Source organism: Lepisma saccharinum, chromosome 11 (genome assembly GCF_977018435.1).
Source record: "Lepisma saccharinum chromosome 11, izLepSacc3.1, whole genome shotgun sequence".
Taxonomy (NCBI): Eukaryota; Metazoa; Arthropoda; class Insecta; order Zygentoma; family Lepismatidae; genus Lepisma; species Lepisma saccharinum.
Window position 1 is genome coordinate 69753018 of NC_139239.1, and position 25667 is coordinate 69778684.

At 37.5% G+C, this 25667-nt stretch overlaps 2 protein-coding genes and 1 pseudogene across 3 annotated transcripts in view; 2 read left to right on the forward strand and 1 right to left on the reverse strand.

Moving 5' to 3' along the window:
- LOC145994903 (uncharacterized) overlaps positions 1 to 7562 on the forward strand; it is a 32711-nt gene extending 25149 nt beyond the window's left edge. Inside the window, exon 5 of the mRNA XM_083131370.1 lies at positions 6092 to 7562. Coding sequence (XP_082987496.1) covers positions 6092 to 7318 — 1227 coding nt within the window. The 3' untranslated portion in view covers positions 7319 to 7562. The remainder of the gene's footprint in view (positions 1 to 6091) is intronic.
- Positions 7563 to 7816: 254 nt separating this feature from the next.
- Positions 7817 to 8509, forward strand: LOC145995062 (histone-lysine N-methyltransferase SETMAR pseudogene; annotated as a pseudogene).
- A 1382-nt stretch (positions 8510 to 9891) lies between these two features.
- Positions 9892 to 25667, reverse strand: part of Cep97 (centrosomal protein 97kDa) — a 44238-nt gene continuing 28462 nt past the window's right edge. For both annotated transcript variants that reach the window (XM_083131372.1, XM_083131371.1), the window contains exons 13-14: positions 18394 to 18585; positions 9892 to 16406 (exon numbers count right to left, since the gene is read on the reverse strand). In XM_083131372.1, the coding sequence (XP_082987498.1) occupies positions 15729 to 16406; positions 18394 to 18585 (870 nt within the window). In that variant the 3' untranslated portion in view covers positions 9892 to 15728. The remainder of the gene's footprint in view (positions 16407 to 18393; positions 18586 to 25667) is intronic.

Below are 25667 nucleotides of genomic sequence, written 5' to 3' on the forward strand. Positions count from 1 at the left end.
CCTTTAGCCGTCGGACCTCTCGCGTGCCTGTATTCTCGTTCACACCGGCACCTTTTCAAATATGCACTTTTCAAACTTGCTGCAAAGGACAAAATAAATCGTAACACCTCAAGAACTAATTGCCGTACGCATATGAAATTCATTTTGTTTTCTTAAAGGCAGGACTTTTAGCAGACGTAACATTTATACGTTGTGCCTCCCATTAATTAGTGTTAAACGAAGAGGAAGAAGAAGAAAGTTGATTTTTTTTAAAAAATTCCCCCTCCCCCCAGCAATAGACCAAAGTGAATTAAAAATGTAGTATGTAGTGGTGGTACATTCCTACAACCATGCAAAGTTTCGTTGAAATCAGACTGATACTTTTTGCTGAATAAAATAATATATAAAGCAGCAGTGTTCCCAGTTTCAGGGCAAGGTCTGGAATTTTGCTTCTAGAATCTGCCCTCTGGACCAAATTTTGGAGAGAATCATAAAAAAGACCACTCCATGAGCATATGTACTGCATGTGCCACAACTTTGAAATAAAAACTGAAATTACGGGGTTTGGAAATTTGGATAATTACGGAAAATTTCAAACTTTGGGCCTTTGACCCCACTTCCCCCTGGACCCTTAATTGTCGGATGTTACTTATAATGTTGCTTTTTATTCATTCTTACATTTAAAATTTCAATTGTTCAAAGAGATGCTGTCGTTCAGCAGTTATAGCCTTTTATCTTCAATTTATCCCATAGTAACAATAGGGAAACAAAGGGCTTTTTCAAATGGCACTTGTTAATAATAGTATCAATGGATGTATTGTTTTGAAATTCCAGTATATAATACCTTTAGACGTAAACTAATGAACAAACAAGACAGAACTGAAATATCATGTGTAGTTTTCAAGAAATGTCTTGTTAATTGCTGCCGCGCCTTACTGGTGGAAATATCAACACTGCAGTGTTTATTGGTTTGCATGTGGCGCTCGAAGGTTAAAGCACTAGACAATGGATAATATCCAATTATCATTGCATGCTAATGTACACCCATTGTCACCAACATTCAGAGAATTAGATTTTCTGTCTCCTCTGTAAACTTTGGAAAAGGTACCCTTTCAAAGTTTTCTTTTGTTTTTACAATCTGAGAAAGAAAAACTCTGCTCTGTAATGTGAGGACAGTAGGGTGGGCTTGATACAGTAGGTATCTGGTTTTGTTAACGAGATGCACACCAGGAGTTACATTATCGCACGTGATAACATGCGAACCAAAGCCTTGTTTTAGTGTGGCATCAAAGTTTGGCGAAACTATTGTCTTATCACTGTGCCTTTCCTCTATTTCAAGTTTCATCATGAACCTTGGTATAGTGAGACCACAGGGAAAAAGACTCTCGCAGAAGCGCATCGTGCTCGTGGGGGTGGGGAGGCCGGGGAGAAATATTCAGCGTGGTCAGAGTCAGTGTTGCCAGGCCTATTGATTTCTTGGGAGATTTCCTTAATAAACTTTTGCTATAGAAGTACCAAGGGCCTGCTCAAAAACACTTTTCCTGCTCATCTTACTTGGGCTTGCAGGGTAGAGCGGAGCACGTGGAACTCCATTTAGCCATGAAATGTGCTGTTTGAACCGAGAACTTATGCCAAACGCTACTAAATTGTGCTAAGACATAATAATAATTATTGTTATTTTATTACTATTATTACATTACTATTTTTAATTACATTACATTTCTATTTCTGTTAATTTAAATCGCTTTTGTGCCTCTACGGGTAAGTACGATGATAAGAATAAATGGAGAATTGTTTGATTGAGTTGGTGTTTTAAATCCACTTTGTGTACAGTAAGGCTAATCGGAACCTACTGTTTAAAGTGGAATCCGAACCACTATGTGCCTCCACCGGGTATTGAACCAGGGACCCCTTGATTACAAGGCGGCAATGCTACCACTGCACCTTCAAGGAGGCCCGAAGGAACTGATGAAATGGCAGATGAGATGGCACAAACACAATGACATGTATCAGTATCGGTTCAATTTTTTTCGCTGATATCAAAGATTTTGAGTAGCTAAAGCAGCCAAGAGAAACAACTCATTTGTCAAGATTCTCCATTTCTAAAGTTCGTTCACCCTTCCTTGTGAGAGGTTGGGGTCCCGCACAAGAATTCCATGTACATTTCCGAAAATGATGCACCCTTCTGGGATGCAGATGACAAGATCAAAGGCAGGGCTAAAGTGAAAGTGCTGCACCCAAACCGTGACATTGAAGGCATGTAACTGCCTGGTGCTCAATGCTATGTGAAAATAAAAGAAACCATCCATTGCTAAATCTTGTTCGCAAACTCGTTGGTCAAGAACGTGACTTTTTCAAAACCAGCATTATTATAATGCTAGGCTTATTCCGGAGTTCCTGGGAAAAGGATGAATGCTGCTGTGGGAGGGAGGGTTGTGGAGTTTCTTCTTGTGCTCTTACCCTTCTGTGTGACTGCTGCCCGATGCCGACACTGCATTGACTTGTTTTTATTGCAAATTAAGAGGATAATGGACAGCAGGGCATATACAGAGCTGCCAAATAAGCATTAAATATATATCTGTATTGTGCATATTTGTACGTTGTTTTCCTCCCTCCCCAGGTTAATCCAAACGATAAGAATGTTGTTTACATTTGTATTTATTTTGCATTCCTTGTGCAAACCATACGCTATATGCACTACATAAATTTTATTTTGCACGCTATAACTCTCCCCATAAAGACATGTATAATGAAATTGGGGATCATGAAATGAAGCAGGGACACTTATAATAAACAATTTTTTTCGGTGCTTGCAACATTTCCAAAACTACTTCTTTTTTTTTTTTGCATCCTCTGGGTGTAGAAGGAAGTTCACATAAAATGTCACAGGACATTTTAAGTGATATAATGTTATATGAGAATAATTTGGGAACATTTGATATCATTAATAGAATGTGAAGATGAGTTTTGTGACTCAGTAACTAGCGTTTGTTATTTTAAACTGACATTATACAAGTATCGGTTAAGGTATCAGTATCGGCTCAGCCCTAGTTCATGTCTTACTAGGTAGAATCTGTTCAATTACAAAGGAAAAATTCCACCCCGCTTTCCCTGTAGTTGCTTGGAACTTTCATCGGCTTGAAAATACTTAATTTTATATAAAATTAAATAGGGACATAGACATCCAGAAAGGGGTGCAAGAATAGCTGCCATTCCCCCTTCCTGGAAAATGAATGTTCACCAAAAAGTTTACATTATTTCAGACATATAAGTTCATTTCAGTCTCTGTAATTTACATCAATTATTATAATGGGGATGCAGTAAGGTGATAATTTCAAACTCAAGTGGTGGTTTTTGAGGGAGTAACACAATTATGGGGTAATGTGCCTCGTTTACCACCCTGGAAAAATACCTTGCATGCCCCTCCCTGGAAAAAAAAAAATTGCAGACGTCCAACATTAGGGAGCAATTGCCCCCAGTGCATATATACATGTCCCTCCAGAACATCATTCATCCGCTACTATTAGATTATTAGTTTTTTTAGCAGATGTTCTGGTTTCCCAAGGAACAATCACCCAATTTTTCAAGACTGACCTGGCAACACTGCACCAAAGCCCCAAGAATAGAAGGGAAGAATGAGGTAGCCTCTGCCCTCACCTCATTTGCATGGTTGGCCACAACAAATTTTCTCATACTTCCTAATGTGAAGAACAAACAGGTACTCATCAGTGTGCTTTGTCCCTCCTCACTTGTATTGGACCATGATCACAACACAGCATGCAAGAAAATTAAAACACTTTTGTTTCACCTGATTCATGCTAAAGTTGTCATAATGAAAACCAGAGGAAAGGAAAGTTAACAAAAAGTGTAAAGGGTAATGAGACACACTGAAGCAGAGAGAAAACAAAGTGACGTGCTTGGAGCAGTCATATGCATAGGGTAAATTATAACCTTTATTCTAGGTCCAAGTTAATGGCTTATTACGAATGTGTGTGTATTGTTACTAAAAAAAGGCAGTTCATAAGTTATTATTTATCTTTTGTAATAAATTTTTACATTTTTCTTGTATGTACGCATTGTAGTTATTGCTTTTGTAGTGTATGGGAGAACACGCTCCCTTCATCAGACATTTATTTTTAGTTTAATTAAAGATCCAGTTCCAACAATGGTAATAAATTGTTAAAAATAATCAGTTATACAATGGATCTTGTCAATGTTACATGTAGCAACTTAACTGTGAAACAAGCAGTCTGTCTTATTATTTAACCTTTAGTCCCCCGCCGTTCCATATGTGGAACAAAAAAGTATGCCCCTGTCAGCCACGGTTGCATATATGGAACAAACAGCTTTAGATACAATTATCGAGGGTTTGCCACACTTATATTTGTATATTGAGGTTGAAACACTGACAGTTCGGTTCGGGAACATGTGTTTACGAGAATTCCAAATCCCCCCCACCCTCCTTTCTCGGAATATGTCACGTGTTTGGGCTCACTCTTGACAGACACAATGAATGCTTGGTATTTACGATGTTGTTTTCCTCCAGGCTTCCAACGCTGTGATTTAGTACTGATACTATGTGTTTAGACCTGGTGATCCAGCCGAAAGTACTAGCGGGGGGGGGGGGGAATCAAGGAGAGGCTGGATTGGAAGAGGTTTAGCGGTGTCAGCTTTCTGTCGCCTCTCTGTTAGAAATGCAATGAAGCCTAACGACAGCCCGAGGCCAGAAGCCAGAATCATGAGTCTATCCAGAAGTATAGAAAAAAACAAATGATTGCAAAGGCTTCCTCCCCTCCTCTGTTTAGGAAAGGCCTCGCCATAGACATTCAGAGCAGTGGCTGTGAAAGACCGTGTTTTGTGCTTTCCGATTGTGTGCCCCCTGAGCTGTGTTGAACTTGTGTTGGGTAATTTTTTTGTGATATGTGCTTCTGAACATGAATCAAGTTTCATTCTGTTGCGAAAGGTCCATTCTTTGAAAAAAAAAAAGCAAAAGTTCCGTTTTTTCCCCAAAGTAGCTGGAGAAGAGGGGGCAAACTCCACATTTTGTTTTTTTTTCATTGAAATTCGGGGGATGGAGCCCTCGCCCGTAACCCCCCCGTGGTTGGGGCATCCAAATTTTACATGGTTGCATGCACTGATGTTCTACATGCAAAACAAAAGTTATCCGAGGTAGATTGGTCCCATATTGTCCGAGTTATAACAATTATATGAATAATATACAAATTTGCTGTTTTGAGGAAAAAACAGAGTTTTACGTTTTGCCTTATTATTCAAATTGTATTGCACCCACGAACATGAATCAAGTTTCATTTTGTTGCGGAAGGTCCATTCTTTGAAAAAAAAAAGCAAAAGTTCCGGTTTTCTCCCCAAAGTAGTTGGAGAAGAGGGGGCAAACTCCTCATTTTTATGTTTTTTTCATTGAAATTCGGGCGATGCAGCCCCTGCCCGTAACACCCCCGAGGTTGGGGCATCCAAATTTTACATGGTTGCATGCACCGATGTATTACCTGCAAAACAAAAGTTATCCGAAGTAGATTGGTCACATAGTGCCAGAGTTATTACGATTTTTCTCCATTATGTATACAAATTCAAATTTCTCGCTCAAAGCCTCGGCGACACTGGGCTTACTTTCGTCAGACCACGCGGCGTACTAAAGGTTAAGATGAAAATTTTTTTATCACGTTTTTTAAAAATTATAAATCCCAAATAAGAGTAGGCGATCATCTTTAAAATTCAATGTAACTGAAAACATCAAGAATCTCTGTAAGAGGAATGATGATTTTGGATTGCCTGATGATATTCGGGATTTTTAAAAAATGTGATTAAGAAATTTTATCTTAAATAATAAAACAGACTGCTTGTTTCACAGTTAAGTTGCTACATTCCAACAATGTAACATTGACAAGATCCATTGTATAAGTGATTATTTTTTAAAGATTTGTAACCATTGTTATAACTGTATCTTTAATCAAACTAAAAATAAATGTCTGATGAAGGAAGTGTGTGTTGTCCTGAAATGTCACAACAAAAACTGTGTTTTTATGCTTGTAACAACCGTAGACTACAAGAGAGATAAATTTTTACATATGGGTCATTTTATTTTCAATTTCAGACACAGCCAGGGGAATTAGTGGTATCTGCAAATTCTTCAACAATAAAAAATAGAAGGCAATTATTTTGTTCAAATTGCACTCGTAGAGGACATGCAAACCATGACTGCACGAGGAGGAGATTTTCGCAGTACTTTCCTGTGACTCAATACATTATATCATATGGAGCTCAAGAAGATGAAGTAACACGTGTGTATGGGGAGAACTACGAACGAAGGGATCCTACAACTAATGAGCACGAAATTCACTGTCCCCTTCAAGGTCAGAATGTTGAGTTACTAAGATATTTAGGAAGCAAGCATATAGGGAAATTGAAAGAGAAGTATAACGTTCAAATAGATGTTTCCCAAGATGGAACACACATTGTATTTAAAGGGGCAAATGCACGTAAAGCAGAGGTTAAGGTAAATAAATTCTTAGAAAAAAAGAGAAAACGGAAGTTAGAAAAAGAACAAGAAAATGAAGCAAATGCATTGGCTGAAAGCAGTCGAGATGAGCCACCAGAGACATACATCGATTTAGACCAGTACAATTCTGTTGAAAGTTGTGAAGAAGAGCATATTACTTCGTCCAGCAATCAATTTGGAACTAGTGAACAGGAAGAGGAGTTGCAGTTATTTCAGCAGTACAATAAAGTAGTACAAGATGACAACCCAGGTAAGGCTCTACCGAACAAGCGTGCCAAGTTGATCAGCGTTGTTGATAGAAGCATTGATGAACTTGGGAATATCGATTCAAACCTGAACCTGTACAAATTGGCGAGCAGAGCACAAAAATTTGCAGGCGTATGCAGTCAAAAATGTGTAACCAACCGTTCAATGTCCAGAGGTTTGAAAAACTGTAGGAGGCTTAACATGATTCTCCTTGGGAAATTTGGATTAGGTCCAGGGGCTCGGCATTTGCAGAAGTTAAAGGAAGCTGTGACAAAACTTCGTAAATCAAAGAGCACTGTAGTGACTCGAGAAATGAAAGAAGAAATAGGCATACATTATGATGCTCTTTTCACAGGTTACATCAGAGATGATTGGCATCATTTAATACGTAAACACTGTAAACTAGGGAACAATCATTATAAACCATGGATGTGCAAAGAATTAATGTTTAATGGGAAAAATCCTAACCCCAGATTTAGTCAACTACGGAAATCAGGTATTAAACGCCAGAAGAGAAGAAATATTTTCAATGAAATTGAACATAACAAGAGATATTGTGCTCCACAGTCTATGTAGCATTGTTGTTAGCCAGGTTTTAAACATTTTGCTATGACCAGAAACAATTGCGTGAGTAAGCTGCTGTTCAAAGTTAGGAGATAATGATAATAAAAATATTTTGCAATCCTTGAATTTACAGTAATATGTGTGCTGCTTTTGTTTGTTTCCTTGTTTCCAGGAAGGTTCAAAAATGATTTTGTATGGAAAACTAAAACCTATTTTTATTCCAAAACTGTTAATAAAAACTTACAACTGAATAATATACTGGCATTTTCTGTATTGTGTACATTTTGCATCGTTTGACAAGAATTTTGTTGAGATATTTTGAACTACCAGGTAACCAAGAAAGTTCATGCGGTTGTTACAACTGCCCGTAGTTTTCGTGGGGTAGTACGCAGTTCAGCCGCCGGGGGTACATGTATGTGCGATTGGCGGAAAGCTCATTCCTTGGCACGTCGGCTAACGTAGATAACAGGTCGCAGTCGATAGTTCGGAAGCAAGTATTCGCAGTGAACCATGGCTGTGTCGAATGCAGTAATCAGGGCGTGTTTACTGTATGAGTACAAGTTGGGCACAAAAGGAGCGGAAGCAGCAAGAAAAATATGTGCAGCGTTTGGAGAAGGTACAATTAGTGAACGGACAGCGCAAAAGTGGTTTCAGACCTTCTCGAGTGGCGATGAGACACTGGCAGACAAACCTCGATCGGGCAGACCGAAATCTCTCGATGTGGACCAACTGAAAGCAGCAATTGAAGAGGATTCAAGTCAAACGTGTCAAGAACTCGCTCAACGATTTGCGGTAAGTGCTGAAACAATTCGTGTGCACTTGCATGAGCTTAGCAAATCATGGAAACTGAGTAAGTGGGTCCCGCACGAGCTGACTGCTGCAAACCGTCTCCAACGACTGAACATTTGCGCTTCCTTGCTCACTAGGAACAACAACTGTCCAATTTTGGACCGCATTTTGACGTGTGATGTAAAGTGGGTAATGTACGATAACAAGAAACGCTCATACTATTGGCTATTGTCAAATGACACCATACCTTTAACTGCAAAACCTGCTCTTCATCAACGGAAGGTGCTGTTGTGTGTCTGGTGGACTACGGCTGGGATTGTGCATTATGAGTTCTTGGAAAGTGGTAAAACCATCAACAAAGAGGTGTACTCCGCGCAATTGCAAAGAGTGGCCGAACAGCTTGCAAAAAAATAACCTGCATTAGTGAATAGGAAGCGTGTTCTTTTCCACCAAGACAACACTAAACTGCATACAGCAAAGATGACCCTGGAGGTGATTTCTTCTCTCGGCTGGGAACTTCTGCCACATCCAGCGTATTCACCCGACATCGCTCCACCAGACTACCATCTTTTTATGTCTATGGACAACCATATGCGCAATTGACATTTCCAAACTCGCGAGGAGGTTGAAAACGCGGTGGTGCAGTTTTTTGCGGCCCTACACAAAGACTTTTTCAAACATGGCATCTACAGGCTTGTACAAAGATGGGAGAAGGTTGTAGAAGCGGATGGTGGATATTTTGCAGAATAAATATAAGGTAAACACATTTGTTTTGGAGCTTTTCTTCTTTGTACTAAAACTGCATGAACTTTCTTGGTTACCTGGTATATAGATAACTTTTTCTGTCAGTTTTGAAGTTCACTACAGTTTCCATTATAATTAAATTAATCGATGAAATTGTAAAATAGGTGTGTAATGAAGATAGAATGTAATTCAAGATAGACATGTATAAACTCCTCTTGCATACTTTTTCAGCAGGGAGACATACTTTTTATTCTTTGCTAGAAGACTTCCACCCACTCCTTAATTTTCCATACAACTCTATATACTACACTCATAGTAACACGATTATGCCTTGTTTCCATATTAAATACACTAAGTTGCTGACCAAGGCAGTTTATTAAAAATTAAAAGCACTTTAAACTTTTACAAAATGGAAAAAAGCAAATGCAGAGCCACATTGTGATCGGTACATCTGCATGTAAACCCAAATTTGAATGCTTCATAGAAATGTTAATGGGGAAAATGGTGTTCCCTGACAACAAAGATGTGGCATAATGCAGGTAAGAGTATTGAGCTCTCCCTGAGGAATAGTGTCCCACGCATGTTCCATTGGGTTCAGATCAGGGGAACTTGCAGGGCAATCTGTGTGCCAGATATCCTCCTATTTCCAGGGACCCGTTCAAAAGATCCTCTCTCTGGGTCCTTGCATATCCATTCATAAACAGGAAAGCAAATTGCATTGCACCCCTGACGTGTTGTAGGATGATCACATTGTGTTATATCTAGCCAGTGACGGAACCCCTAGCAAAGACATGGTGATGTGTACGAGAGCCCATCACAATGCTAGCCCCCACAAGAATCCCAGCACCTCCGAAATAATCACAATCTTCTCCTGGTTATAACGACTACCATGGACCCACCATATATACCACACGCATCTCATGGTGCGCAAATACGTCACTGGCCAGATAGAGTAGTAATTTATTAGCAAATATCTAAAAATACCTCTGCGTTATTGGCTCTGCATGCTTCCAGGGAAAATGAATGAGTACCAAAAGAGGAATGTGAAGATGTTTAGAAAGAAATTACAAATTTATTCATAAATGCATAATACACAAACTATAAATTGAATTACATGAAACGATATTCAATGGAAGAAAACATAGTAACAATAACAAATTGATTTACATGAGTTGCCATCTGACTAGAGGGAGATTCTGACCTTTAGAAACCATGTTTAGTAATGCAGCACTTACTACATTAAGATATGCATAAGAAAATGATTGCAAACAATGTACCCACAAATATGGAATGTCTATAGAGCTTTGTGGTGGACTTTTGATCTCACCTTTGAAGGTCCCAGATTCATTCTTTGAGAGTAGCCCTTCATCATTGCAATTAGCTTAAAGTGGTGGAAAGTGACACTAAATAACAAAAGTACAATGAACTGTGTTGATATTCTCAAGTGGCAACTGCCTACAGAAATAATATAAAGAAATGAAAACACTAATTTCAAGTTAACTTGAAAATAATGTTCACCAGTAAAGGGTGTCACCATACAACAGACAAACTTTCATTGTTTTTTGATGGCTTATTCTGATACTATGAGCACTCGAAACTGCATTCTTTACTCCTGTATGTATGCATCATGGGGCAAAGTTGTCAGAATATATTTGATATTTTGGTTGTTTTTAAGTGGTTTATGCAAGTACCATAAGGGGAAAAAGATTGTTCTCTCTAAAATTTTTACCTACAATTTTGTATAATTAAAAACACTTCTTACCTAAGAGATTTTTTTTAGAGCATTTAGTGATTAATTTTTCAAGAAACCCTGTAGAATTATAATTTAAATTCTTACCAGAAACAGTTGTCACTTTTACACATTATATTTTTTTTTTGCAATTTACATGGGAATTATTATATTTTTTGTACGAAGTAAAATGAGAAAGGTAAAGTTCCTGTGCATATAGCACCATTCCATGAAGGTACAGTTTAAGGGATGTGAGGGTAGGGACCCACACATTCTCAATTTCTACACTCCAGCCACCTTTAAACCCCCCCCCCCACTCATTTGAGGCTGGGTGGGCCCCAGAGCTACTTTACACGGGGACAAGGCCAGAAAAATTCAGACAGATCACCCACCCTACCAACTAGACCATCATGGACCTAAATAAAACAAATTTATTTGTTAATTGCGTTATGCAGGAGACCATTGTTTATGTAGGCAATTGCTACGTAGGAATGTGTGGATAATTCCTATTCCCTACATTTGAATTTCTATTGTTTTTGTTTGCTATTATTTTCTTAAGAGAAACCTGTTCCACCAGTAGAATCTGAAAGCAAACGTCAAATACACAAAAGGAAAACATTTTCAAGATTAGTTATTCAAAACCACAAAATACATGAAGTACCTTAAAAATACAATTGTAAAAATTTTTGGAATGTTTAAGCTTATTGGAAGAAAAACATTTTTGATTAATAATCACTGTAACAAATGCACATATTTTCATGTCGCTGCTAATCTTGAAAATACATTCTCGTTTTAACACCGCACTCATTGTTTGGGAATTTCACACAAAAAAATATGTTGAACCTGTATGCCGATTTGCATATGCTGCAAAATGTATACCAGGTATTCATTCTTACATAGTGAATGAAGATTTCTTGTTCAAAGCAGTTTGTTCATCCAGTTGCATAAAGTAAAAAAAAAATGTAAAATTCACACATACATCCTTGAGCTTTAGCAAAATTATTGGGGTATTTTTAATTGTCATGTGTTGCACTAAAGATTTATAGCAATTTCATGACCAGAAAGAAGTTCAATATAAATGGAATTTTCAATAGTATTATTTGATCTGTATTACTACTGAGAAGGATTAGATTTGCGGATAAATAAATATGGATCATTAATCTGATAGTACTCATTCACAGTACTTGCTTCTCATTATAAAATATATATTGCATTGCAAAATATTTTCTTCACTTGCAACAGTTTGGATACTTTTTTTTTCAGTTCAAGGGTGTACATACAGTGAAAGTTGATTTTGAACAGAAGAAATCTAGACAATAATATATCCAGTGGTTCTTCAAGATCTTTCCAAATTATTCAGCTTGCAATGAAAATTAAAAATGAAGGGGAAAAAAGCCTTAACATTTTCTTTAACCACAAATTCTCGAATGCTAATATCACACTTCAATTTCTCTTCATCTTCAGTGACAACCATGGAAATTTTTATAAATTCCCCCCTAAAACTGGATATCGATAAAATGTCATGTTTACAGATACTCCCTCTGTCCCGTAATTATAGTCCAGTATGCCAAAATGGTATATTTTTATTTATGTTCTTTTGGATCCTTGAGTAATAACGTTGTACGACTCATTCCCGTGTTTCATTTTCTTCTGTATACAACCAATGTCACAGTTTGCATATCGGACAATTATTATGGGACAACAAACAAAAGTATACCGGACAATAATTATGGGACAGAGGGAATATTTTATTTTATTGCTATCCTGCATTTGATTGGTAAATAGGATGGTGGGGGGAGTTAGTGTTCCATACATTCTTGATCTCTGCCATAGTGGAGGTGATGTGATCTGTACTATACTCCAGGTGCCCATTATCGAGAGGTTTGGTGAGCTGGGACACTGTCCACCTGAGGGCCACCAATACCAGGAACTGAACCTGGGTCTCTTGTGTGCCAGTCAGATGCTGTACCCACCGAATCACAGTGGTCAATGTAAAGTAAAATCTTGAATTGGCCTGATTTCTCGAATTGATGTAGCCGCTGTGGCTGGGTTTACGAATGCAAGGTGTTGCCGTTACAGACTGAAATGACATGGGTCTCTTGCAAATTAACCAATTGGTTATGGAGCATGCAGTATGGAACATTACTCAGACTAGTTCATTCTCAAGTGACTTGTGCCGTTTGTCACTTTGATGTGGAATCCATACAGAATGGCATCGGAGTTGGAACACAGAGCAGATGATGATGGATACTTACAAAAAGTAACAAGTGACAATCTTATAAAAGACTTGGTGTAAATCTAGCAGCTAAAACAATGTAAATAAGTATCAACATGCAATTGTTAAATAAAGCTATGAATGGGAAAATTGGGCTATGGGCCAATTATGGTATGTTGATCCTAGACATCAATTTTTTTTAAAAAGTAACATACATGAAAAATTATGAAGACAGAAGTGTATATTGACAAAAATGGAGACGTAAAATAGCTCCCATCAAATGGGAATGAAAGAGAATTTCACACCAAAGTAACAAGCAACACATCTCACTTGAGTACAAACCAATAAAATGCAACATTCCACACTGTAGTGACATAAGCTGCACAAGCCTGTATTTGATTGGTAAAAACCTCAAGGGACATGCAATATTTGTTGCTTTGGTGTGAAATATCAAAAGAAGTATCCACGAAAACTTTACAATATTTTTCTTAACACAAAAAGGGATTAAAGATATACATTTGTACTGCGGAACATGAAAATATGAGCCTCAATGTCAACTGGCTTCCCTCTTTGCCCCTTACCTGGCAAAATTGTCACATTTGTAGTGTCCTCGCAACATGAATGGGTGCAGTTCCTTGATGTCAGTGATTCGGTAAATTTAGCTGTTTCTATTACCACAATTGACATTGTAGGTGTCTGTGTGTGTGTGTGTTCATGTAGAAACTGTATTGCTTTTATTTTTAACTTGACTCTTCAGTTATCTTTTTCATTATACTAGTAAAAAAAATAATCACTGTAATTTATGGTATGACTCCTCGAATGCAAACTCTATTATTTTCATTTTATTCTTATTTTATTTTTCATGTATCTTTTTCATTTTTAATTTTATATAATTAATTGTAAAGGAAATCAAAGACAAATGTAATTAATGGTTAAGTGGAAGAGAAGGCATTAATGCCTTAACTTTGCCATGTAAACAAAATAGTGATGACAGTGAAATATCCTTTGCACGCCACAGCAACGAGGGAAATGATTTGGTTGGCATGACCCCAATAAACAGAGTATTGGACATGTGTACAGCTTTAATCGAATGTTACTATTAATTCAAATAAGTTCAAGAGCAGACTGAAGACTCATGTTGCATGGGCAGATCAACTGTTCATAGCATTAATGTAGCAAGAAATGAAGCCTACTTCCATGCACCATAGAAATGCTACAAAAGAGAGAATATAAGATTAGAGGAGTTTGATAAGGAAGTAGTGTGTAGGTCTGTTTGTATGATTGTGGAGAATATCCAACTGCTGAAAAGCTGAGACTATTTAGCAAAAAATTAACTTTCGGGGTGAAAAAAGTGTTACGAATTGTGCAGAATTTTTTAAAAAAAGTATCATGTATAAAGTATAGAATAAGCTGAGGGAGAGAGCGCAACACGGCAACAACATCTTTGGTATGTGTGACTGGGACGCTCGTATTTTTGTGTCCTGCAATAAAAATGTGCGCAGTTTAGTGCTTCAGCCTTTGACGATTTTTTTTAAAAATGTTCAATTATCCTACACCTGTAAGGTAGTCAGAAAAAATTCAACCATGTATGCCTTATAACCTTACATGTATAAATATAAAATGCCAGTTCAGCCAATAAGACCACCTCATTTCCATTTTCCAAAACTTCACTAAATTATACTAACAAATAAGATATGCATGCATTTGTTCCAGATACATCATTCCTCAAACACCAAATATCAAGCTAATGCAACAATATTGTAAAAATCTTATCTTTCACACAGATAAATCATTGTACATTTGATGTAAAGAGAGCAGGATTAACAATATAAAATTTCTCATGAAAAACCCACAAGAAAAATGGAATGTGTGTACTTCAATTATGATGCGACAGAAAAATAGAATGAACTTTGTACCTTCAATAATACATGGTAAATGTGCACCTATACACTCTTTAAAAAAATGGTAACTGCAACATACACATTAGAAAAGCAGCTTTAAAAAAAATGTACATTTACACCAGCAGAATTTAACATTACCATACTTACTATATAGAATAAATACATGCTATTAGTTTCTTTTTGTAAAACTTCATGTACCATTCCTAGTTCGTTTTCAAATAATATTGACATAATCAACTAGCTGTCTTCTAGCTTATACTAATTAAAATAATGGTTGTTACATTAAATTTCACAGATTTAAAACTTCTAATAGTATTAACTATTTGATGTATAACTATGCATTATGTCACACTAGAACTTCACACTAGTCTCATATGTTCTAATGCATTCATGCTATTTTTTAACAAAATTGATCTTGAAGCAATAATATAATTGTACTTGGCGTGCAATTCTCTTTATGCATGGATAATGCATTATTAAAAAAAGAAGTGTCTCCATTAAAAAATGGTAACAATACACGTTACAAAACAAGAATACATGGATCAAAAGCTACTACTGTCATAAATACATAGCTTTGACAGGTTTACAGAAATGTTCATTCTCCTTATTTGATATCAATGCCTCCCCTTAGGACTGAATCAACCTTCAGAAACTATATTACCATTACATAAAATACTTACATTAACATCATTTGTATCATGCTTTTCCTAACTTGGCAAAAGAAATCCACTGTTGTCTTGGTTTCACAGCATTAACCTACAATATTTTACGACTAGAAATAATACGAGTAGCTACATAGAGAGTAAGTTAGTTACAGATGGAAATAAATAATCACAAACAAAGGTGAAGACAATCTCAAACTTCAGTGCAAACCACTCAGCTTCATACGCTTCACTTCACACCAATATAATCTCAGCAGCAACAAACTAAAGAATTCCTACAACCATAAAATACACTACATTTGGTGCCTTAACAGATCTTGTTCTCATGCTTCAAACCACAACAATCATAATTATAACAATTGACAAAAAAGTAATAATTTTCCTATGAGGATTGTAAATTATTTTCAGATGATTTGTTCTGACAGGATTGTCCGTCAAGATTTTGAGAAACTCCGATATCACTCGTATCTTCTCTTGCTCTTGCAGAATCCATATTTATGGACTTTTTAGTTGTGGCATCAATGATAGTATCCACAAGCTTTTTAGCAAATTCTTTCAAACCTTTCGGGATGCGTTTCTCCTGTTCAGCATCTTCTTCTGCAGAATTCCGAACTCCGGCTTTCCCGTCATGTATGGGAAGGAACGAGGGTCTGGAAAATGGTTCTCCGGACCCATTGCTGACTGCACTCAAACAGGCCTCACCCTCACAATTGCCATTTGTTTGTAAAACCTTCTCATTGTCTCTCTCACAAAATGCTTCGTTCCCGTTAGCATCCAAAGTCAATGGGAGAGAGTTCACGGCTGTGATCTCTGTTTGAATTATAACATTGCACGACTTTTCGCCGTTGTGGGTTTCACTTTGTCTTCCAGCTTTCCTATTTTGATCATCCTGAGCAGATTTTTCATTCAGTCCATTTATTCTTCCTTGTATTTCACCTGGAAGTGATTGGTCAATTTTCTCCATGCCAGGAAAAGCATGACCTTGATTGGTGTTGGAAAACTGATAAAATACAGACATGCATCTCACGACATTCTGCAGTGAATCTTGCAACTGCTGCACCTACAATACAGAAATTACTTTTATAATTTCACTAAAAGTACAAAAGAAAACTGGGAAAGCATGCAACAGGTAGAAATATACAAGTACATACAGCATGTCCGGCTTAAAAGTACAAAAGAAAAATCATTACGTGTAATATGTACTAAGAGCACCTTAAGACTTACGTAGTTTGAAAGGAAATCTCAATTTTTTTTCCCATGCTTGCAAAATGTCAGCACTCGTTACTGAATTGAACAGCCAGTAGCCATGTGGACTCCGCAGGAGCTTGAAGTCCGTTAAGCTAGTGCAATGTCATTTTCGACAAGAGTGTCAACTGCGACCAACAAGCGATGTTCCGACCTACAACTTGATTGTGAAATGAACAAACACCTTCGGGAAATGGGAAGTTTGCTTTCCATGTCCGGTAAACAACCAAAATGCAAAGTTTCCGATGATGATGTGGAGGAAACTCATTCTGCCTTCCAGAGGAGCCCCAGGAAGTCAATAAGATGAGCTAGCAGAGAGTTACATGTACCTCGTTCCACCATTCACGATGTTGTGCATAAAAGATTACGGCTAAGAGCCTACAAATTACAACTTCACCAAGAAATCAAAATGGGAGATAGGCCACTACGGAAACGTTTCGCAGAAACAATTTTGGCAAAAATCGACGACAATGAGGCATTCCTAGAGGGAGTTTGCTTCTTGGACAAAGCAACATTCCACATTTCCAGGAAGGTGCACAAGCACAACTGCCGAATATTGGGAACAGAATCTTCCCACGAAGTGCGTGAATACCAACGTGATTCCCCAAAGGTGAATGTGTGGTGCGCATTGATGAAGAATAGGGTCATAGACCCTTTTTTTTTTTTTCGCAGAACGATCTGTGAATACAAGAATTTACCTGGACATGTTGCAATTGTATGCTGTGCCTCAGCTTCACCCTGATGTAATCTTCCAGCAAGATGGAGCACCATGCCATTATGTGCAAGAAGTGAGGGATTACCTGGACCGTGACTTTCCTGGATGCTGGATTGGGAGAGGTTCTCCTATCCCTTGGCCCCCTAAATCCCTGGACATTACTCCCCTTTGATTTTTTAGGGGGGGGGGAGTAAAGTCACAAGTGCACTAGACACTAGTTCGTGACCTTCCTGATCTACGACATCACATTTGTGCTGCAATCCGAAATGTGACTCCAGTAATGCTGAAGAACACATGAAAGGAGCTTGAATACAGGTTGGACATCTGTAGAGCAACTAACGGTGTTCATATTGCGGTGTACTAGGTACGAAAAAAACAAAACTGTTTGAGTTATTCTACAGGTAGAAGAAAACTCTACGGAAATATCTTAATAAACTTAAAACTTATAAAATTTTCTTTTATTGTACTTTTAAGCCAGACACACTGTATTAAAAGTCAAATAGCTTTCCTTTTTTCTATGATTTATGTATAGGTAGCTACAGTCCTTTTTTTTCTGGGAAGGAAGGTTCTGGTTCTCTTCGCTTCAAGTTGGTTTGTTGTTGTTAATGTGTTTGTTACAAGAACCACTCAAAATATTGTGGAATGGCCATAAGTGACCCTGCATTCATTTCTCACACACACACACACTCACTCACTCACTTACTTATTCTCTCTATTCCTGTTAACTATTTCAGCTGCAACCAAAATGACAGATATTGGACTACACCCAGTTTCATTGTATATCACTGTGCAATTCAAACTTTAAGCAATATATATAATTTTAAAAACTCCTATAATATTAAAAAAATTATGAAAAAAAAATTGTGTGAAACTGTTAAATCTCAAGTTTACATTTATCATTCACCTCATAGTTTTTAGGTTTGTTCCAAAACTCTCAAGTGTTCAACATATTAAAATACGAGAGCATTCACGAAAGAGTTGTCCTGACAAATTTCCAGTACACATAAGAGCAATGAGTTCACTACATCCACAGTTGACTGTATATGAATTTGAAGTAATCTGAAAATAACTAAATTCCAGAACTTGCCTGACTTTGTAGCATGTTACAAGTTTTTGTTAATTCACCTACAGCCACCGATTCATTCTTGTTCACAGCCTGTCCTTCCAGAGGATGTTCGTGTGAACTTTGAACTGGAATCATGTCGATTCCACTGTCTCTGTTAACAGACAAAGCCTCCCCATTCGACTGCTGAGGTGACTTTGGTTGCAAGGTTTGGACCTATGAGGGAAGAGAAATATTCTTAAAATAGCATAATACAGTCTACAATTGTCTTTCTCATATAAGTGATCACACATATCGTATAAAAATAATATTTTGTTGTGTAACTGGCAAATTTTATGTCAAACAATATTTTGAGACAATTTTTTGTATAGCATCTATATACAGTGGCATGCCTAAAATTTTCAAGATTGAAGTGGGTCCTCATTTTGCCATCTTTTCTTGCCTTAGACGTTCTTTTTATTTATGGAATGCTGGGCCAAGTGGTGGTGGTGGTGGAGCCATCTGGCAGGGGAAGACAACATACTCGAACAGTAAGGAACTATCGATTAATATGCATATCGATGTTTGAGCTCGATATTTGGAAAGCAAATCGACTTTTTTCATTGGAATGTAAAATTTAAAAAAGGAATATTTAAAATTGTGGATTCTAGTCTTTGATTGTCCAAAGGAAATATCTAGAAAATATTCTAATTTCTTATACATTTACTAAACATATATGATATTGGGTCATTTTCTGGTTTTCGTAAAATTCAAGACAAGAAACAATATTTTAATTCTTACACTAAAAATCTTACTTGATGGTTCATTATTGTAATCAGGATTTTTCTATTATTAACCTTGGAGTTTAATGATTGCAATCTACGTGATAATGCAATGAGGTGAACAATAATAGAACCGAAATATCTCCCCCTTGCACTAAAATAACAAACTACCCGTAACGCAGCACATTTACCAAAGAAGAAATATTATACTGTGGAGTTACAATGAAAATTCATCATATGCAAATATAGAGGAAGAATTAGTTACAATGTCAAACTAAGAATTTGTAACGTTGACTATACACATTTTTTTTATTTGATTCGTCAACGTTGACCTTGCACATTGTCTTCTTCTTACTAGCATTAATTAAAAATCATTTACTATTCCAAAATGTTGTAAATATGTCTAGGTTTTCCTTTAAAATAATAACTATTCACGTATGCAGCCAAAACTCATTTGAAGGATACAAGAAAGATTTATTTTCCAACTAAACTTAAATTTAATTCTACACGAATTTAAATTACATGCACACACAAAATATGTAGAGTTTCTACCTTTGCTTAGAGCGATCAAACTCAACCTGTGAGCTTTGAGACTTTTTAGAGGATGGTATTTAATCAATATAAAAGGTAAACAACGCATGTAAAAGTTCTGTAATGAGATATCTACGTTAAACACGAATACCCAATCCCTAGTCTATTCTATACTATGCTTGACATACGACATAAAACACATCGAACAAATCTTCCACAGCACAAGGCTTAATCACAAAACCAATCCACTGAATTCCTAAACATTCCAGGAATAGCATAAGGGAAATCACGGAAGCTTTAACATTCTCCACAATGAACCTACATTTTGGTTCAGAAAGTAAAATATAGCCACACTTAATCGAAATGTACTTATAACAAAAACTTGATCCACGATGCGTTATCATAGGTTAGTCAATAACCAACTTTGAGAATAGTGAAATGCGTCACAATCTTCCATGAAAGTCTAAAATCTTTACAACAGCCTCATTAAAAGTTTCAAGTGCTTGAATATATACGACGTAATGCAGTACTACATAAATTTAATACAAATATACTTTATAATGTACATCCCTTGAATTTATATGATCATTTTATGAGTTAGCCTCCGATCATGGACTAATGGCAACCTTGACAAGGCAGATCCCATTAATTGTCCATCAGTTGTTTTCGTCCAAGCGGTTAGATGGCTAGCAACTTCCGTCTCCAACGGAAATGTCGTAAAGCAACTTCCGTATCCTCTTAGTGATCTCTGCGTTCGTCATGGCTTATGGGGCTGGGTTATCCTCATATATATAATCCTTGCTAGTTGTCTGTGACATTGAAAGATCTCATGATGGAAGGGGGATAAGTACAAATGTAGCAATTTGTGGTATAGATTCATATTTGTACAATTATTGATATTTTTAAAGGATTACACTTTACAAGTTAATCTTAAATAGTTTGTTTAAACTAGAGACATTTTTCACATAACTGATTCTTAAAAGTACTTTCATAATGGCATAATCTTTAAAAAAGATTTGGAACTTGTGATATAACCCAAGGATATGTGAAAAGTGCCAAGTTTAATTTGAAGCAGGGAATTGTTATCTGCTTTCATCTGCATTATCAAGCAAGCATACGAATAATGCAATACCTCAGATGGATGGTTTGAGGAGTAAGACATAAAGTGGTACCGATATCTTCTACACTTTGGATGTGATTTAATCAATGTGGATTTTTGAAAACTGAAGGATGGAAGCAATCTTGTAGAAAACCTGTATGAAGAAAGTGACATATTGAGTATAGTGGAACCCCGATGTTACATTCCTGCATTATACATTTTCCCGCTTAATACGTTCATCCAGTCAGGCCCCAGCAGAAGGCCATGTTAAATAATAGGACGCTCACCTCGATCTTACATTCGTTCTAACTCCCGTTTCCCGCTTTATACGTTTTCCGAGCCGTGACGATGTCTTAAAATTTGGGTGAAATCTGTTCTGTTGACCACGCAAGTTATCCCTCCTTTTTCTTGCTTTCGAAGCTGTTTCATTCACCGCGCGACCTTGAACTTCCAGATGTTAGTGTAAAAACACAGTGCAGCACAAGGACACTTGCTCATCGAACGGAGCCCGGTCAAGCCATAAAAATGTCAGGATATATTGAATGAACCAGATGTCGGACAGGCACCTCGAACAAGCCTCTCCCACTCAAACTGGTCCCCATTCTTTCCATTGAGCGGAACTCTGTCAAAAGAAACTGGGAAAATGAGGAGGGTGTCTTCCACGAAAGGGAGAAGTGACCTTGAGTGGACCAATCACAGAACCTTCCACTTGAAACAAGAGACCCAAGATCAAACCGTGTTTGATCCTGGGAACATCTTGCGATGAGCGGGGCTCCACCATGGTTTTGAATTACCGGAAACTTGTCCCTGCAAGATTCTGGCGATTAGTGATGAGAGATATGCTTCACTGTGTTTTTACCCTTAGGCTTTCATGTGAGAGGAGGGAGCGAAGAGGCATGGTTCAGTGAAAGGTGGGGGGGAGGAGGAGGCGGGGCAGAGCTTGCATTTGTCGCAACTTCCTTCACGGACAGGAAGGGAAAACGGCACTTCTTGCATTCCCAGTAAAGATACAATGGGCCGATTCTTCTGCCTCAGGATCAGACAACAAGCGCACTGTTGCCAAACCGATTCTCGCTAAACTGTGCCTGCCTTAGAATTTGGACAACGAAAGTTCGCCCTCCCCACTCCGAGTGGAAAATTGACATCAGGACTCGATCATCATTTGCTTCTTTGCCCACACAGATTTACGGAATCCTTCCTAGTTAATGGCAACAAAAAAGAAATGCGAGAAGGGTGTTTGTTTGTGAAAACTTTTCCTTTCTTCTTGTCTGCAACGTTGGAATAGAAAAAAACAAATAAGAAAAATTTGCCAACTTCCGCTATCCGATACTGAATAAGAATTGCACTTCTTCAATGGGAAGCCGTTTAGATTCCTAAGGAAATACGACTGGAGCTAGTCTATATTTCAATGTACATTATTTTTAATCTGAAGTTTTTTCACGAATGCTAATGTCATTTGATCATCAGAATGAAGCTGAAGCTAACTTGATTCTTTTTTTTTCTATGGGTAGATGAGCGATCATTTACTCACTGATGGAAAAATATTCTTGTCAAATCAATTGTTTGGGGGAAAGTGGAGGGGAGCGAAGTTCGGACACACATATTTTTTTGCGTGAGGCAGAGAATGGATTATTTTATGCAGATTACGTGACTCGTGTGTTGTAAAGTGATGGGGCCAGGAAAAATGAGTGAATAAACGAGGGGTGCATCAATATTTTCTGAGAGCAGCCAAATTTAGTGCACATCTAAATGCCATTAAAATGCGGGTGATCTAAGCTACCATATAAAGTGGCTCTGGAGCTCACCCAGCCGAAAATAAATTTGTACATGGGGGCAACCTTGGGGGGTAAAGACTGCCCAAGCATGGTGCTGATCATGTCACATCCAAATTGGCAGAGATCAAAGAGTATGTGGATTAAAGACGGCCGGAGCATGGTGCTGGTCACATGATCTCCCACAGGGTGTCTCATAAATAATACCGCAAACTGACAGGTTAAAGTGCACGACAATAAAAGCAAAAAAGTCTCAGTAAACATAGGTCTGCAAACAAGCTGTTTTCGAGATAATCGCGAATGTGTGATTACAAGCCGCCACTGACTTCATTGTTTGTAAACGTCGTCCTAGTTGGTAAAATGCTAATAATGTGTGCGAATGTGTGGTTAATAACAATCACTGACTGCATTTTATGTGGGTAATAGCCGTCACTGACTGCATTTTGTAAACACCGAGTGCTTTACTCCTTGCATGTTCCGAGGTTTGCTCTTTGTTTACAAAACAAAACATTTCTGAGAGGTGGTGTTGTAATCAAACAGGATGGATACAATCAGTACACAGAGTAGAATGTTCAATAAAAGCAATGAGATCTCCAATGACTTTTCTTGCTGTATTATTAGCATTTTTCCAACTAGGATGACGTTTACAAACAATGAAGCCAGTGGCGGCTTGTAATCACAATTCGCAATTATCTCGAAAACGGCTCGTTTGTAGAATCATGTTTACTGAGACATTTTTGCTTCTATTATCGTGTACTTTCACCTGTGTCAGTTGGTGCTATTACTATTGAGACACCCTGTATATGCGTCATGGCATGGCACAAAGTGCATGGGGATATTTATGTTCGCCTTTTTCTCATTTGAAGGGGGGGGAGGGTTGCTTTTTCATGCCCCCTATGGTATCATCACTAGTCTTGTAATTACTGAAAAGTGCGAAGTATTGCTGCCCCTATTTTCTTGCTCATGTAAAATGAGCCCCCTTAAACGAGACATCTTAAGCAATTAACATAAAGGCAAAAAGTGATCTCCCGTCTCTTTATGTATGACGTCTAAAATTACGCAGTTGCTCTTGAACCTGAATATGTGCATTTAACAAACATAGCGTAATGCAAGTAAAAAGAAAAAAAAAACTTCAGCTGGTTTCTCATTCTTTAATGCCCTGCATCAGAAATCTTGCTCTTGTCTGAAGCATTGACATAACAACATGGGAGAGTGCCAAGCAGTGATCCATCCTCCCCCCCCCCCCACTTTCCTTCCTTTCTTTCTGCAACTTGGCGGGGCGGGAATGAGCACACTTCTGATAAGATGGCATGCTGCTCCACCATCTGTTCGTCTTCCCATTCCCCTCCCACCGTTACAAACAGGTCGGAGGGGTGTCTGTGAGCAGCGGGCAGCTGGCAACCGGCACCAATGTTTCATCTCCTGGCTCCAGAGTTATGACTCATTCAGTCTGAAGGTAAGAAAGACAGCCGTCACAGATTAGACGACAGTGTTATGAATCTCGTCTCGGAAGGTTGTTTTGCTTTGACGATTAGGAAACACGAGCTGCAGACACAATGTGAAAGTTAAAAAAAAAAGGACGAGATCATTTTGCAGGAAGGAAATGCACATGATGCTAAGAATGATATAATCGCCGTTTTCTTCGGAAAACGTTGACGGGAAGACAAAAAAAAAGGAAACACGTTATTTACGGGGAAACTATTGGTGGAAGGGGTGTTTGCCCTCCGCAAGACTTCTAAATCCAATAATAAATCGTCAATTAATATGGATGTAAATAACACTCAGTGGTATGCCCAAGAGGGAAGGATGATGGGGTCATAACTCCCCTCCCCCTTTGAGCAGTATTCCTGAAGAAAAAAAGGAGAACGTCATAGGCAGGAAAAGATGACAAAGTGAGGGCTGACTACTATAAAAAGTATACGTAACCCCATCACCCCTTTCGAAAATCCTGCCTTGGTCTTCAAAATCTAGCAACTACTTACCAGTTTACAGAGTAAATGGAGATCCCGCACAATCAAATGCATCAACTGAACCTAATAGGTTGAAGCAGTCATCCACCACCCCTTACCTTACGAAGTGAGTCCCGTTAATCCATCATTGACTTTCACAGCAGGTCTTGCTTTTTTCCTTAGAAATTCATAATCATACTTCTATCCTGTTGTTAAACAATTTTTGACATAATATACCCCTAAAAAGTCGATTGTGTAGTCATTTCTTACTGACACTGTTTGACTGTATACTCAAATTAGATATGATGCATGCTAAAATATACGAAAAAGACCAACTCTTCTTCAAGAGGGAATTTTAAAGAAGCCTTTTTTTAAATTTAAATTACATTTATATGTGATAATGGTCTTGATAACCAATACATAATTTGATGTTGTTGTTGTAACTTTGGTTTTTCTTGTTTTTATCAATATATTTTGCATAAAAATACTTATTATTGTTTCAGCATAAATGCTATTCCTTAGCAAATGTAAGCTGGTATTCCTTTTCATCATATATCCATAGCTTCCTACTGTTAATTTGAATTAATTTGAATTCTAATTGGTTAATATTAAACACCAGATAGGTGTGTTTTGATCCTCTATTTAGCTTATAATTCATTTTTGGAATGCCACCAAAGCTTTTGAATCATCTTCTTATTCATTTTGTATGTTGTTTCTTGTTGTTTGATATAAACCATTACTTCTTTGCATTTTTTTATCAGCTTCTTTCTCTAATTCTGCTTTTTTCTTTTCTAATTCTAATATGTAAAATGATGTGCCAGTCAGAACTTCAGAATTTACTAAAGTGATTAGTGAGATAGATACACAGAATTGGTTGATCACGCTGTCTTCATCTCTCTATTTATTCTCACTGTCTGAATTTTCTTTTTATCATAATAGATTCAGTAGTCCCCTGCATCCACAAACTGTTGACACATTAACCTTGCGTTGAAAAATCTTAATTTTGTCCGACAATAGTCCCAAAGTGTGAAAGCAGTGACTCTGGTAGTTCTTTAAGAAATAAATGTCAAAATGTCGTTAGTAATACATATATGAAACGTACTTACATATCCGCAAGTACATTAACATCTTACCCACCCATAATTATAACTCACCCCCTCCTTTTAGCTCAATACTTCTCAGGAGA